Source organism: Silurus meridionalis, chromosome 22, assembly GCF_014805685.1.
Source record: "Silurus meridionalis isolate SWU-2019-XX chromosome 22, ASM1480568v1, whole genome shotgun sequence".
NCBI lineage: Eukaryota > Metazoa > Chordata > Actinopteri > Siluriformes > Siluridae > Silurus > Silurus meridionalis.
This window is the reverse complement of record NC_060905.1, coordinates 17341951-17358839: the sequence shown is the minus strand read 5'-3', so window position 1 is coordinate 17358839 and position 16889 is coordinate 17341951. Positions and strand designations below refer to the sequence as shown.

The window sequence follows — 16889 nt, the reverse complement described above, 5'->3', positions numbered from 1 at the left end:
TAGGAATAAACTGTGAATTTACAAATTGCAGGTTAAACTAAGGAACTAGGAACTTAAATGCCAGATACTTTTTTTAAACTTCCAGATTTAATGTAATTTCAGTTGAATGCACATGCACACAGCACACTTACTGCAGGGCTGCTGAGGCCACGCCCCCTACATGCACCGTGCATTTTCTACAAAATAAATAGCAAAATTATACTAACAATTAAATCAAAGTAAAAAACCACCGTATGTCAGTTTATGACCAAACAAAGCGTTTATAGTTATGTTTGTATATCATACAGTTTATATACATTTCCGCAAATTTCTACTTAATTCCCACTAATTCCTGGCAAGTTTACAACTTTCGTAATATTTCCAAAATTACCCAGTTTCCAGGAATCTAACGTTTTTTTAAATTTTATTTCTAAAACACTATTTAGGGCTATTGGGTAAATTCTCCAGAAGGGATCAAATGTACCTCGACGCCCAGATCCAGCAGGTATTTCACCACCCCGATCATCCCGCTTGAGGCGGCAGCGTGTAGTGGCGTGTAGCCCTTCTTGTCCTTACACACCACCTCGGCGCCTTGAGACACCAACAAGCGCACCACCTCCATATGACCTAAGAAGGGAAGGGAGTAAAAAAAAAATACAACCGCAAAGAATGAACAAAGGAACAAAAAACAATGAGAGAACAAAGCAAGGTTTTGTATAGAGCAGCCACGGGCTGATAGAGAGCACCAGAGCCGAGCTCCGAATTCTCATTAGCCTGAAGTGCCTCAGTCTCAGGGAAATCTAGGGCATAAGACGCAGTGCTGAGTAATGAAGCGGAGCTGATATAGTGATTCCTGCTGGGACATACCCATATACGCAGCCCAGTGGAGAGCTCTCCGATCCTTCTTATCGAACGCGTTGATGTTGGCTCCTCTGGACAGCAGAAGCTTCACCATCTACAACAAGCCACACGTTAGAACCGTGACTAGGATTTACTTTAAATGTTGGACATGGTTCTGAGGTTCTGTGTGTGAATATTGGATGCATCAATAAAGAAGCTAGAGCTGGATTTATTTGCCTCATTTTGAAATGTGATATAGAAATATTATTATTATAAAAACACTTCGCTCTGCTAAATCACACCAGGGATACACCAGGGGTCCCCGATCACCGAGCCGCGGACCAGGACCAGGACCAGGACGCACATAAGAGATATACAAACGTTTCCCATTTTATATTATTTCCAATTTTATAGATTTTTGTTCCACCTCTAATATAACATAAAATAATGGTATATACAGTTATATCCAGTGCACTACACTATATTATAATAAGGTACACTATTGTGCAGTATTGTAGTGTAATATAGTATAGTAATGTATTGTGCGCTGCGGGACCTCCAGGTGTCCGCTGAAGGCAGCGTGGTGCAGGGCGGCGCGTCCGGCGCGGTCCGAGACGTTCACGTTGCTGAGCAGGGGGACGAGCGCCTCGGCGCAGCCCACCGCTCTGTTAGACGCCGCCACATGCAGCGGGGTCTGCCAGTTCTTATCGCGAGCGTTCACGTCTGCCGAGTGTTTCAGCAGCACCTGAACGGCCTCCTACATGCACAAACACACGAAGACGGGGTGAATAGTGGCGCGTGTACAGCTCGTTTTGCACGTCTGTGTGTGTGTCCTTGTGGAGTGAAATGTGATACCTCGCTGCAGGAGGCAACAGCACGGTGAAGAGGGGTCAGCCACTTGTTATCCTTGGCATTCACTCTCGCGCCTGTAGAGAGAAAGAGAGATGAAATGGGTGTCGATAAATCGTAAATGTAACGTAACAATGCGTTCATATGCGCACCAGAGAAATCGTTGCATAACAAATGCTTCGGAAACATGTTTAAAAACCGACTCGTGTGAAAATTAAAATAGCACAACTGCACCTGCTGGTGTTTATCAATCTCTCATAACAGTGTCTCCCCCCCCTCCAGAATGCTAGTTACTACTCCAGGAGATCATCTGTGTGTGTGTGTGTGTGTGTGTATGAATAGGAAGGCCATGTTGTACCTGACAGAATGAGAAGCTCAATGATCTCAGCATCACCCAAGTAGGCTGCAGCGTGGAGGGGAGTCCTCTTCTCATTATCCTAAAAACGCCAGCAAAAACACAACACAGTGTGACTTCTTTAACACTTTAGTTTAGTGGTGCAACGATCCTTCATAAGGAATCATTTCAGTACAGGGATTTCTGTACGGCGCACATGTGTACCCAATGCAATCCTTGTTTTACCAAAGTTAAAATCAAGAACATTAAGTGGCGGACTTTGAGCCCAGTATCACTATTCGATCCAGCAATAAATTAATTCTTTATTTAAACAAAGCAGGCATTTTATTTTCAAATTGTTTAAAAAAAAATTCCCAATGTTGTATATATAAAAATATAAATAAATAAAGCGCTACTTCAGAAGACTTGGCAACTCATCCTGGCGTATCATTAATTCAAGTCGTACTTCGGAACAACTTTTTACCTCAGAAACGGGCAGACATCTGCTTTTCCCCCCTATTTTTCATAAACAAACTCTGACATCCGGTCCACGGCATGAACGGTAAACTAGAACAGAAATCACTTGCACGCATGACTTCGAAAAAGAAAAAAAAAAGAAAGGTTGTGCCATGTGTTTTCTAGAACACTTATTCTTCTGATCCTGACATGAACAAGGACCGGCTCGGTCTGTGCATGCTTTCAGAGTACAAATAAATAAAAAAAGAACTAATAAATCAAGTGTACTCTGAGAGAACATTTTGATTTGTGATAGAAGAGTATCTGTGAGAGTGAAAGGGAAAGTTTATAGGACTGTGGTGAGACCTGAGATGTTGTATGGTTTAGAGACAATGGTATTGAGTAAAAGACAGGAGGTGGAGCTGGAGGTAGCAGAGCTGAAGATGTTGAGGTTTTCGTTTGGAGTGACGACGATGGAAAGGATTAGAAATGAGTTTATTAGAGGGACAGCGCATGTAGGACGTTTTGGAGACAAGGTGAGGGAGGAGTGATTGAGAAGGTTTGGACATGTGCAGAGGAGGGACATGGGGTATATCAGTAGGAGAATGCTGAGGATGGAGCCACCAGGATTCAAGAGGAAGACCAAGGAGGAGGTTTATGGATGTGGTGAGGAAAGACATGCAGGTAGTTGGTTTGAAAGAGGCAGATGTGAAAGACAGGGGGGTATGGAGACGGATGATCCACTGTGGCGACCCTTAATGGGAGAAGCAGAAAGAAGAAGAAGAAGACGACTCAGAGAGAACATTTACTGCATTCGGCAATTAATCAGTTGGTCTGTTGTGGGATAATTGCCAGTGACATTATTGCAGTTCTGGGATTTGAACTGCTGATATGATGTCCAACATCTTCACTGCTGAGTTACCACAGCCCACGAGTTCTATATCAGTCAACTTCACATATATTCACAGCGCTCTGATGAATGACTGACAAGGGAATTTATTACCACCACCACCACAATATTATTACCACCACAATTAATATTACAAATATTACCACCAACAACTACGATTACAACTGTTAAATTCCACTACGACAATCAATAATATTATTAATTCGACTACTAACAGTGCTATTAATAATACTACTATAATCTATAACTAACGAAAAAACACTACAATAGATACTATTATACAACTACTACTATCAATATTACCACAAGTATTACTTCTATTGCTAGTAATATTACTAATACTACCACCATGACTACATCTACTACCACTACTATTATAACTATTAAATACTACTACTAATGATCAATACTATTATCCCTACTACTATTACTCCTGCTAGAAGGGCTTCTGTTAATAATACTACTAATAAGTTAATATCATTATTAATATCTTAATATCATTATTGTTACAATTGTTTTAAGTGTTTGTTTTACATTTAATATTGAATTTTCTGAATTTATGTTCTATTTGTCTAGCATAATTTAACAAATGTCTTCATTCCTGAATTGTCAGGATTTTTCTACTGCTACTAATACTACCAAAAACACTCAATATCACTACTGCTATCAATAGTATAGTATCACTACAACTACTATTATCACTTCTACTTTTAACAATGCTATTGTACTACTGTCAATAATACTACAAATAAAACTAGTACTACAACTAGTAAATAGTGCTGCTGCTATCAAGACTATCACTACTGTTGACAATAGTATTATCAAAATGATCACCACTACAACTACGGCTATCACTACTATAAACACTGATAAGCACTATCGTTAAAATTACTACTAATAAAACTCCTATTACCACTATTAAATAGTGCTACTGCAATCGATACTATCACTACTCTGAATATCAATACTGTTACTATTGCTATCAATAGTATTATCAAAACTAATACTATCACTGTCACTACTAATAAAACTCCTATTACCACTATTAAATAGTGCTACTGCTTTCAACTGTATTATCAAAGCTACTATCACTACAACTACTATCACTAATACTGTTAATAATACTATTAATAAAACTACTATTACAACTATCAAATCTATCACTATTGCTACCAATATTACCACTACTGTAAATATCAATACTGCTATCAAATATATTATTAAAAAATTATTACTATCACAACTACTACTACTACTATCACAACAACTACTACTACTATTACTAACATCAACACAACTAATACTATTATTACTACTACCATCACTACAACTAATACTATTACAACAACAACTACTACTACTATTACTAACATCAACACAACTAATACTATTACAGCAACAACTACTACTACTATTACTAACATCACTGCAACTACTACTACTATCACTAACATCAGCACAACTAATACTATTACAACAACTACTACTGCTACTATTACTAACATCACTGCAACTACTGCTACTATTACTAACATCAACACAGCTAATACTATTACAACAACAACTACTACTACTATTACTAACATCACTACAACTGCTACTACTATCACAGCAACTACTGCTACTATTACTAACATCAGCACAGCTAATACTATTACAGCAACAACTACTACTACTATTGCTAACATCACTACAACTACTATTACTAACATCACTGCAACTACTACTACTATTACTAACATCACTGCAGCTACTGCTACTATTACTAACATCAGCACAGCTAATACTATTACAACAGCTACTACTACTACTATTACTAACATCACAACAACTACTGCTACTGCTATCACAACAACTACTGCTACTATTGCTAACATCAGCACAGCTAATACTATTACAACAGCTACTACTACTATTGCTAACATCACTACAACTACTATTACTAACATCACTGCAACTACTACTGCTATTGCTAACATCACTGCAACTACTACTACTATTACTAACATCACTGCAACTACTACTGCTATTACTAACATCACTGCAATTACTGCTACTATTGCTAACATCACTGCGGCTACTGCTACTATTACTAACATCAGCACAGCTAATACTATTACAACAGCTACTACTACTGTTACTAACATCACTGCAGCTACTGCTACTACTATCACAACAACTACTACTATCACTAACATCAGCACAACTAATGCTATTACAACAACTACTACTGCTACTATTGCTAACATCACTGCAACTACTATTACTAACATCACTGCAACTACTACTACTATTACTAACATCACTGCGGCTACTGCTACTATTACTAACATCAACACAACTAATACTATTATTACTACTACCATCACTACAACTACTACTACTATCACAGCAACTACTACTACTACTACTATCACAACAACTACTACTATTACTAACATCACTGCAACTACTACTGCTATCAATAGTATAGTATCACTACAACTAATACTATTACAACAACTACTACTACTATTACTAACATCACTACAACTACTATTACTAACATCACTGCTACTACTATTGCTAACATCACTGCAGCTACTACTACTATTACTAACATCACTGCTACTACTATCACTAACATCAGCACAACTAATACTACTACTATCACTAACATCAGCACAGCTAATGCTATTACAACAACTACTACTGCTATCACAGCAACTGCTACTACTGCTACTATTACTAACATCAGCACAGCTAATACTATTACAACAGCTACTACTACTACTACTGTTACTAACATCACTGCGGCTACTGCTACTGCTACTGCTACTACTATCACAGCAACTACTACTACTACTATTACTAACATCAACACAACTAATACTATTACAACAACAACTACTACTACTATTACTAACATCAGCACAACTAATACTACTACTATCACAACAACTACTACTATCACTAACATCAGCACAACTAATACTATTACAACAGCTACTACTGCTACTATTGCTAACATCACTGCGGCTACTGCTACTATTACTAACATCACTGCAACTACTACTGCTATTACTAACATCACTGCAGCTACTACTACTGTTACTAACATCACTGCAATTACTGCTACTATTACTAACATCACTGCAGCTACTGCTGCTATTACTAACATCAACACAGCTAATACTATTACAACAGCAACTACTACTGCTACTATTGCTAACATCACTGCAACTACTACTACTACTATCACAACAACTACTACTACTACTATTACTAACATCAACACAGCTAATACTATTACAACAGCAACTACTACTACTATTACTAACATCACTGCAACTACTGCTGCTACTGCTATCACAACAACTACTGCTACTATTACTAACATCAACACAGCTAATACTATTACAGCAACAGCTACTACTACTATTACTAACATCACTGCAACTACTATTACTAACATCACTGCAACTACTACTGCTACTACTATCACAGCAACTACTACTACTATTACTAACATCACTGCAACTACTGCTACTATTGCTAACATCACTGCAATTACTGCTACTACTATTACTAACATCACTATAACTACTACTACTATTACTAACATCAGCACAGCTAATACTATTATTACTAACATCACTGCAGCTACTGCTACTATTACTAACATCACTGCAACTGCTACTGCTACTATCACAACAACTACTACTACTGCTATTGCTAACATCAGCACAACTAATACTATTACAACAACAGCTACTACTACTATTACTAACATCACTGCAACTGCTACTACTACTACTATCACAACAACTACTACTACTGTTACTAACATCAGCACAGCTAATACTATTACAGCAACAACTACTACTACTATTACTAACATCACTGCGGCTACTGCTACTATTACTAACATCACTGCAACTACTGCTGCTATTACTAACATCACTGCAGCTACTACTACTATTACTAACATCACTGCAATTACTGCTACTATTGCTAACATCACTGCGGCTACTGCTACTATTACTAACATCAGCACAGCTAATACTATTACAACAGCAACTACTACTACTATTGCTAACATCACTGCAACTACTGCTACTACTATCACAGCAACTACTACTACTACTATTACTAACATCAGCACAGCTAATGCTATTACAACAACAACTACTACTACTATTACTAACATCACTGCAGCTACTACTACTGCTATCACAGCAACTACTACTGCTACTATTACTAACATCAACACAACTAATACTATTACAACAACAGCTACTACTACTATTACTAACATCACTGCAACTACTATTACTAACATCACTACAGCTACTACTACTATTACTAACATCACTGCAACTACTACTGCTACTACTGCTGCTATCACAACAACTACTGCTACTACTATTACTAACATCAGCACAGCTAATACTATTATTACTAACATCACTACAACTACTATTACTAACATCACTGCAGCTACTGCTACTATTGCTAACATCACTGCAACTACTACTGCTGCTATCACAACAACTACTACTGCTACTATTGCTAACATCAACACAGCTAATACTATTACAACAACTACTACTACTATTGCTAACATCAACACAGCTAATGCTATTACAGCAACAACTACTACTACTATTACTAACATCACTGCTACTACTACTATTGCTAACATCACTGCAACTACTACTACTACTGCTGCTATCACAACAACTACTACTACTACTATTACTAACATCAACACAGCTAATACTATTACAACAACAACTGCTACTGCTATCACTAACATCAGCACAACTAATACTACTACTATTACTAACATCAACAAAACTACTACTACTATTACTAACATCAGCACAGCTAATACTATTACAACAGCAACTACTACTACTACTACTATTACTAACATCACTATAACTACTACTACTATTACTAACATCACTAACTACTACTACTACTACTGCTATCACAACAACTACTACTACTATTACTAACATCACTATAACTACTACTACTACTACTACTACTACTATTACTAACATCACTACAACTACTATTACTAACATCACTGCAACTACTACTATCACTAACATCAACACAACTAATACTATTACTAACATCAACAAAACTACTACTACTATTACTAACATCAACAAAACTACTACTACTATTACTAACATCACTGCAACTACTACTACTATTACTAACATCACTGCAACTACTACTACTATTACTAACATCACTACAACTACTATTACTAACATCACTGCAACTACTACTACTACTACTACTACTATCACAACAACTACTACTACTACTATTACTAACATCAACACAACTAATACTATTACAACAACAACTACTACTATTACTAACATCACTGCTACTACTGCTACTGCTACTATCACAACAACTACTACTACTGCTATTACTAACATCACTGCAACTACTACTATTACTAACATCACTGCTACTACTACTATTACTAACATCACTGCAACTACTACTACTACTATCACAACAACTACTACTACTACTATTACTAACATCAACACAACTAATACTATTACAACAACAACTACTACTACTATTACTAACATCACTACAACTACTACTACTATTACTAACATCACTGCAACTACTACTATCACAACAACTACTACTACTATCACTAACATCAACACAGCTAATACTATTACAACAACAACTGCTACTGCTATTACTAACATCACTACAACTACTACTACTATTATTAACATCAGCACAGCTAATACTATTACAACAACAACTACTGCTACTATTACTAACATCACTACAACTACTACTACTACTATCACAACAACTACTACTACTACTGCTATTGCTAACATCAACACAGCTAATGCTATTACAACAACTACTACTACTATTACTAACATCACTACAACTACTACTACTATTACTAACATCAGCACAGCTAATACTATTACAGCAACAACTACTACTACTATTACTAACATCACTGCAGCTACTGCTACTATTACTAACATCACTACAACTACTACTACTATTACTAACATCAACAAAACTACTACTACTATTACTAACATCACTACAACTACTACTACTATTACTAACATCACTGCAACTACTACTACTACTATTACTAACATCACTACAACTACTACTACTACTATCACAACAACTACTACTACTACTACTATTACCAACATCAACACAACTAATACTATTATTACTACTAACATTACTACAATTATCACTACTACCATTACTACTATTAACACTGCGAGAAGTACTACTACTATTAAATAATACTACTGCTATCAATACTACCATTACTGCTATCATTTGTATTATTAAAACTACTATTATCACTAGTACTAGTACTTCTACTACTATTATTATTATGTTTATTATGAACATAAATACCACTTCTACTCCATCTACAATAATACTAATATTACAACTACTGAATACTACTATTAATACATTACTACCACTATTGTCACTAACTAACACTACGAGTACAACAATGAAATACTTCTTATAATACTATCACTGTTAATACTACTACGATCACTTCCACCATGACTACTGCAGATACCCAGATTTCTACTACTACTAAACATTTCTGTGATCAGCACATGAGGGTAATTCAAGAAGGCTAAAAGGTTAAAAAGGTTCATCTCTTTGAAATTTTGATTTAAAACAATACCACAGTCCTGGATGATACTGCAAGTGAGCTATCTGTGGTGCTGCTGTTACTATAACTAGCGAAGACCTGACACACAAAATACTTCACCCTCGGCATCCAACACGTGTTAAGCAGGAATACCTTCCATAATCTAATAAAAGGGAGGCAGGTGGAAACATTTCTCGTTCTCTCCCACATCCAAGGTCCTTAAAGCTACAGACACGCTTTAAATAGTCCAAATTATATAGTCAAGAGTCATAAACGCTAGGAAATCATCATGATATCGTAACTCTCATGTAAGAGATCATCATATCATAATTTCATGAGACCTTATTTTTTTATAAAATTATTATTATATTATATATTTTCATGAGACCTAGCTTTATAACTTCACACGGGATCATGACACCATAACTTAATGAGATCATGAAATCCTAATTTCATGAGAAACCATGACCTCATAATTTCACGAGAGATCATCATGACGTCAACTTTATGAAAGAGCATCATGACATCATTTAATGATGGATCATCATGACGTCTTAAGTTCAGGAAAGATTATTATGACATCATAATTTAACGAGAGATCGTGGCATATTAATTTACTAATCATATCATAACCATGAGATCTTGACATCATAAGCTCATGAAAGATCATTATGACATCATAATGAGGTCATAACTTCATGAAAGGTCATGACATAACGTCAGGAGAGATCATTTTATTTTTGGAAACAGATTAGTGTGTAGGAGAAACGGATTAGTGTGTAGGAGAAATGGATTAGTGTGTAGGAGAAATGGATTAGTGTGTAGGAGAACTAGATTAGTGTGTAGGAGAAACGGATTAGTGTGTAGGAGAAACGGATTAGTGTGTAGGAGAACTAGATTAGTGTGTAGGAGAACTGGATTAATGTGTAGGAGAAACGGATTAGTGTGTAGGAGAAATGGATTAGTGTGTAGGAGAACTAGATTAGTGTGTAGGAGAACTAGATTAGTGTGTAGGAGAACTAGATTAGTGTGTGGAGAACTGGATTAGTGTGTAGGAGAAACGGATTAGTGTGTAGGAGAACTAGATTAGTGTGTAGGAGAACTGGATTAATGTGTAGGAGAAACGGATTAATGTGTAGGAGAACTGGATTAATGTGTAGGAGAAACGGATTAGTGTGTAGGAGAAACGGATTAATGTGTAGGAGAAACGGATTAGTGTGTAGGAGAAACGGATTAGTGTGTAGGAGAAATGGATTAATGTGTAGGAGAATGCAGATTGCTGCATGATAAAGCACACTGCTAAATCCACAAGCCTCAGAGATCAATCGAGGTGCATCTCTCCTGGGGCAGTGTGTAAGAGTGTGTAATGCTGTGTGTATTTGTGTGTAGGTGCGTTATGAGTTTCGAAAGTCACGTGACATATAAGGCAGTACACGAGTGAAAAACTGCACCGAGCTGCCTGGAGATGCACAATAAACCCTCATTAGACCCACAGCACTGAGACTTGCTCACGAGTGTGTGTGTGTGTGTGTGTGTGTGTGTGTGTGTGTGTGTGTGTGTGTGTGTGTGTATGATGACTTTATATAGATCCCAGGCTATCCAGCAGCTCATTATCTAGAAACTAACAGGACAACACCAAGAGCAGGCAGTGAGGAGAGGCACAGCGAGGGGTGATTATAGGGAATCGATGGGTGAAAGGCCGGGGCATTATTTATTGTGTGTGTGTGTGTCTGTGCGTGTGTGTGAGAAGTGTGTGTGACTGGAAAACGAAGAGCCGAGGAAATGGGAAACTTTGCATGACGGACGCACCTCCCTACTGCTAATGTAGCTTTTAGTGGTCCAAAGAAAGTGGTGAAAGCTTCTGTGAGGATGATCTGTGAACTGACCAAACCATGGGATATTAACAATGAGACTAAAACACAGGCTTCCATAGAATATTGTGTGGAGCATCATCGCCATAGCGACGATTTAGAGTTCAACAAACGAGATTCCAGTTTCCTTCCTTTCCACGTGTCCTCATGTGGTAAAAAGGAAGGAAACAAAGGAACAGGAACAGACCGGTCCGTCCGGTGTTCGATCGGCTCTTAAATACGAGTTTAAAGCATTTTAAACAATAAATAAATAAACAGATTGAAAGATTTACCTGGACGTTGACGTCCTCCTTTTTGAATATGAGAGCACGAACTTCATCAGGATCCACATTAAAGATGGCTTTCAACAATGAAGGCTGTGGACAGACACAGTATTTATGGTTATTAGATCTCGTTTTTGCTCATCATGATCCGCTGAGATCAGCTCACCATCCTTACAATCAAAAAAATATTTTGTTGAAAATAATGAAAAAAAAAAGAATTGATATCGAATGACGCCGTCTGGAAGCGCCGCAGCTTCCTTTCATCCAGCTCAAATGCTCTTGAGCACGTTTGACTTACACATATACAGTGGTGTGAAAGCTTCATTTAAAAACTGCATGTTGTGTTCACTTGTGTTATCTTTGACTAATATTTAAATTAGTTTGATGATCTGAAACATTACAGTGTGACAAACATGCAAAAAAATAAAAATAATTTAAACAGGAAGGGGGCAAACACATTTTCACACCATTGCACATACACATATAAAGTGCATTCAGAATGTATTCAAAGAACTTTACATTTCCAGCTTAATTCCAAAATAGATTCATTATTTTCCTCAAGATTCTACAAACTAACCCACATAATGACAACATGAAAGTAGTTTGTTTGAAATCTTTTTCAAATTTATTAAAAATTAAAACAAAATTAAAATCATGTACAGTATTCACAGCCTTTACTATGAGCTCAGGTGCATCCTGTTTCCACTGATCATCCTTGAGATGTTTCTACAACTTGATTGGAGTCCACCTGTGCTAAGTTCTGTTGATTGGACATGATTTGGAAAGACACACACCTGCCTATATGAGTTCCCAGAGTAAACAGTGCATGTTGGAGCTCAAACCAATCCATGAAGTCCAAGGAATTGTCTGTAGACCTCAGAGACAGGATTGTATCGAGGCACAGATCTGGGGAAGGGCACAGAAAAAAAATCTGAAGGTCCCAATGAGCACAGTGACCTCCATCATCTATATTTGGATGAACCACCAGGACTGTTTCTAGAGCAAAGCCGCCCGGCCAAACTGAGCGATCAGGAGAGAAGGGCCTCAGTCAGGGAGGTGACTAAGAACCCGATAGTCACTCCAGGGTTTCTCTGTGGAGAGGAGAACCTTCCAGAAGCACAACCATCTCTGCTGCACTCCAACAATCAGGTCTATATGGTGAAGGGGCCAGACAGAAGCCACTCCTCAGTAAAAGGCACGACAGCCCACCTGGAGTTTGCCAAAAGGCACCTGAAGGATTCTCAGATTATGAGGAACAAAGATTAAACTCTTTGGCCTGAACGCTAAGCGTCATGGCTGGAGGAAACCAGGCACCGCTCATCACCTGGACAATACCGTCTCTACAGTGAAGCATGGTGGTGGCATCATCATGCTGTGGGGATGTTTTTCAGCAGCAGGAACTGGGAGACTGGTCAGGATTGAGGGAAAGATGAATGCAGCAATGTACAGAGACGTCCTTGATGAAAACCTGCTAAATAGGTGCCAAGCTTGTAATATCAAACTTAAAAACACTCAAAGCTGAAATTGGTGCCAAAGGAGCGTCAACAAAGTATTGAGTAAAGTCTGTGAATACTTATGTACATGTGATTTTTTTTATTTAATTTTTTTTTAAATTGCAATGATTTTAAACATACTTCTTTCATATTGTCATTTTTGGGTAACTGGACTCTCTATAGATTTAACACTGTGTTATTAAGTGTGTATTTTGCAAGTGAGGACCATTTCCTCACAATGTTACGACTCTGATGTTTCCTGTAATCAGCAGATCAGTTTATATTTCAGCGTATCTTTATATATCTGTAGAATTTCTCTGTATTACCCAGAAATAATCTGGGTTCTGATGTATAAACGTTTATACACGACAAAATTTTTCAGACTGCGACATGACAAAAATATTGCACCCTTTTTGTTAAATGCTGTTTCGAAGCTGCTTTTCGTGTTGACGTCGATGCACTGAAGTACTGACCTACTGCATCTGAGACAACTCGGTCTTAACGCACTCCCCAAAGTGTACCTCGTGCTAGCCGATTAGCGCTAATGCATACGTATTCTAACCGCAAGCAGGAACTAATGTTATATCCGGATGTCCACATGCAGTATATCACTCATATGGGTGTTTTACAGCATGGACTACTGAGATATGTTTGGTTCAGGTTTGTCCTCTAACTGAGTCGTCAGCTCGAGTGCACCAAGATTCTTGATCGGGAGGTAAATTATACATGAGCTGTAAAAAGCGCTGCATCGTCGTTTTCCCGGGCGGCGAACGCTGTGTTTCACGACCTCTGGAGAACTCCTGTAAATGGTTTGAGTTACGGTCCATCACGGAGCAACCATAAAAAAAATAAAAACCATTTTGAGGTGACATTATAAGTCTGTATCTACAGCCACGGCAGATTCTAGTCTCTCTCTGTACACATTTCCTGTACGGTTTTGTTGTTTCCTGCTCACTTTTAGTGGCATAAATTTAAAATTAAACTAAATGAAAGATATTCCAGAGGAAAGATGATTAGCAAAAGGAAAAACCTGTGATATAAACGCTATAAATACTTTTGTTACATAAAAACTAAACAAGCTACTTCAGATGTGGCTTTACCAAAACGCTTGCCACTGCTAACAAGCAGTTCCTGACCATGTAGATAAGAAAATGAATGCAGTTTAATCTTAAACAGTGTTCTGTCTTTTGTTATAAATGCTGACATATACAGTGTTCTCTCTGAGCTCGGTGGGAAATAAGCCACGGACTCCTTAAGAATTTGACAGCGTCTCTCAATTTCTGTACGGTTTATATTCCCTGTCTTGCGTAAAAAGACATTTTTTGCAGACACAGCAGGGTATAAACAGACAAACAAATCAGAATAAATAAATAAACAAACACAGAACAGATGAACACAATCAGACAACAAACCAATTACAGAACAGACACAGAGACAGGACTAGAACCAGGACCAAAATAGACACGTCGCACGTGGTGGGAATCGCCATGGGAACCGCCATACGAATGACACGAGCATATTAGTGCTGTAACATGATTACCCAGCGAAACCAGATACAGCATAACCACGCTAAAAAAACTGGCATAACGACCAGCTACTACGTCCCTGATGTACACAAATTTGACTAATATTTCTAGTAATAGACTGTAGAGTTCGAGATTTATTGTTCTAGATTAATTCTTTTATAATTCATAGCAAGTAATTGGCTTCTAAATGCGAGCCAAATCTTTACAAAATTATTTGTGCCGTATTATAATCCCATTAGATACCTTAGATTAGATTAGATTCGATTAGATTTGATTTAGACTGACAATCATTGAATTAAGGACCATCATAAATGTACAACATTGTACACACTGACACACACACACACACACAGAAATTTACATAAAATAAATAATAATAAATAAAAAAAAAATAAAGTCCTAATGCCGTTTCTTTCTTTCCTTCGGTCTCTGAACAGAAAGTGAATCGACCTGACAACAAGGTGTGGAAAAACAAAACCTCACACACCTCGAACTGCTGCAAACCAGGTGCAGAGACGTGCTTGTTTACACACACACACACACACACACACACACACACACACAGGAAAATCACAGCTGCTCCAAGTCTGGGAATAGCACACAGCAGCAGAGCCATAAAAAAAAGAATTCTTTTGTGTGTGTGTGTGTGTGTGTGTGTGTGCGTGTGTGTGTGTAGGCAAGACCAGATTTAAACACAGACATTCCGTGTTTTTCAGGGAATGAGGTTCATAACAGGAAATCCTGAGAATGATTGAACACCACAAGGTTCTTGTGCTTTACTATTGTCTCTGTGTGTCCTCATAAAGCAGGACCTCAGAACAGCAACTTCAGCGTGTCCACACACAGTCATAGCTGAGGTGGTAGCTTAGTGATTAAAAGTGTTGAAGGTCGTGAGTTTAAATCCCAGTCGCACCAATTTGCCACACGCTTTCTGGGCCCACGGCCCCCTAAGGCCCCATAGCTGTAAAATGTTATGACGTTGATGACGTCCTATAAAAGAGCCTGGGGTGTGTGTCGCTTAGAAACGGGGACAAAGTCAAGTTTATTTCTATTGCGCTTTACACAATGGACATTGTCTCAAAGCAGCATTACAGAATTTTATAATTAAGGTGAATGAAAAATCAAAGAATTCGACACCTTCCGACCCAATCAGAATGGAGAATTCAAGTGCCCTTTGATGTTTTAAAAAATAATTCGAATGAAAGATTTAAATAATAAAACATTTAAATTTTAAATCTGTAGATTAATCAATTATCAAAATAATCGTTAGTTGCAGCCCTGATTGAAATCGCTTCCTTGTAGAACCGGTATTCTGTTTCTCGTTGGCCGTGAAACACACACACACACACACACACACACACACACACACACACACACACACACACACACACACGCGTGTTAAACTATTGCAAATATCTGGATTGTTGCAGTGTCAGGATTCCGAAAGGTTACGCAGGACCCGAGTGCACGATATCATCGCTTTGTATGCTAACCTTTTGATCACGCTGCAAAAAAAAAAGAACTCAGGAGAAGAAACAGCAATGCAGTAATGAATGGTGTGTGCCCCCCCATCCCTCTTTCTCTCTCTCTCTCTTCTCACACGCATCAATTCAAATGATTAAGCGGAAGATAAAAAATAAACAACTATGATGCAAATTCTTCGTTTTATCCCATCCT

The 16889-nt window shown here is 37.7% G+C and overlaps 1 protein-coding gene across 2 annotated transcripts in view; it reads right to left on the bottom strand.

Annotated features, from left to right (window-relative positions):
- The window catches only part of LOC124375896 (serine/threonine-protein phosphatase 6 regulatory ankyrin repeat subunit A), a 41976-nt gene that overhangs the window by 12817 nt on the left and 12270 nt on the right, over window positions 1–16889 (bottom strand). For both annotated transcript variants that reach the window (XM_046834611.1, XM_046834612.1), the window contains exons 2-7: window positions 12203–12286; window positions 2027–2105; window positions 1675–1745; window positions 1376–1576; window positions 847–934; window positions 464–606 (exon numbers count right to left, since the gene is read on the bottom strand). In XM_046834611.1, coding sequence (XP_046690567.1) covers window positions 464–606; window positions 847–934; window positions 1376–1576; window positions 1675–1745; window positions 2027–2105; window positions 12203–12286 — 666 coding nt within the window. The remainder of the gene's footprint in view (window positions 1–463; window positions 607–846; window positions 935–1375; window positions 1577–1674; window positions 1746–2026; window positions 2106–12202; window positions 12287–16889) is intronic.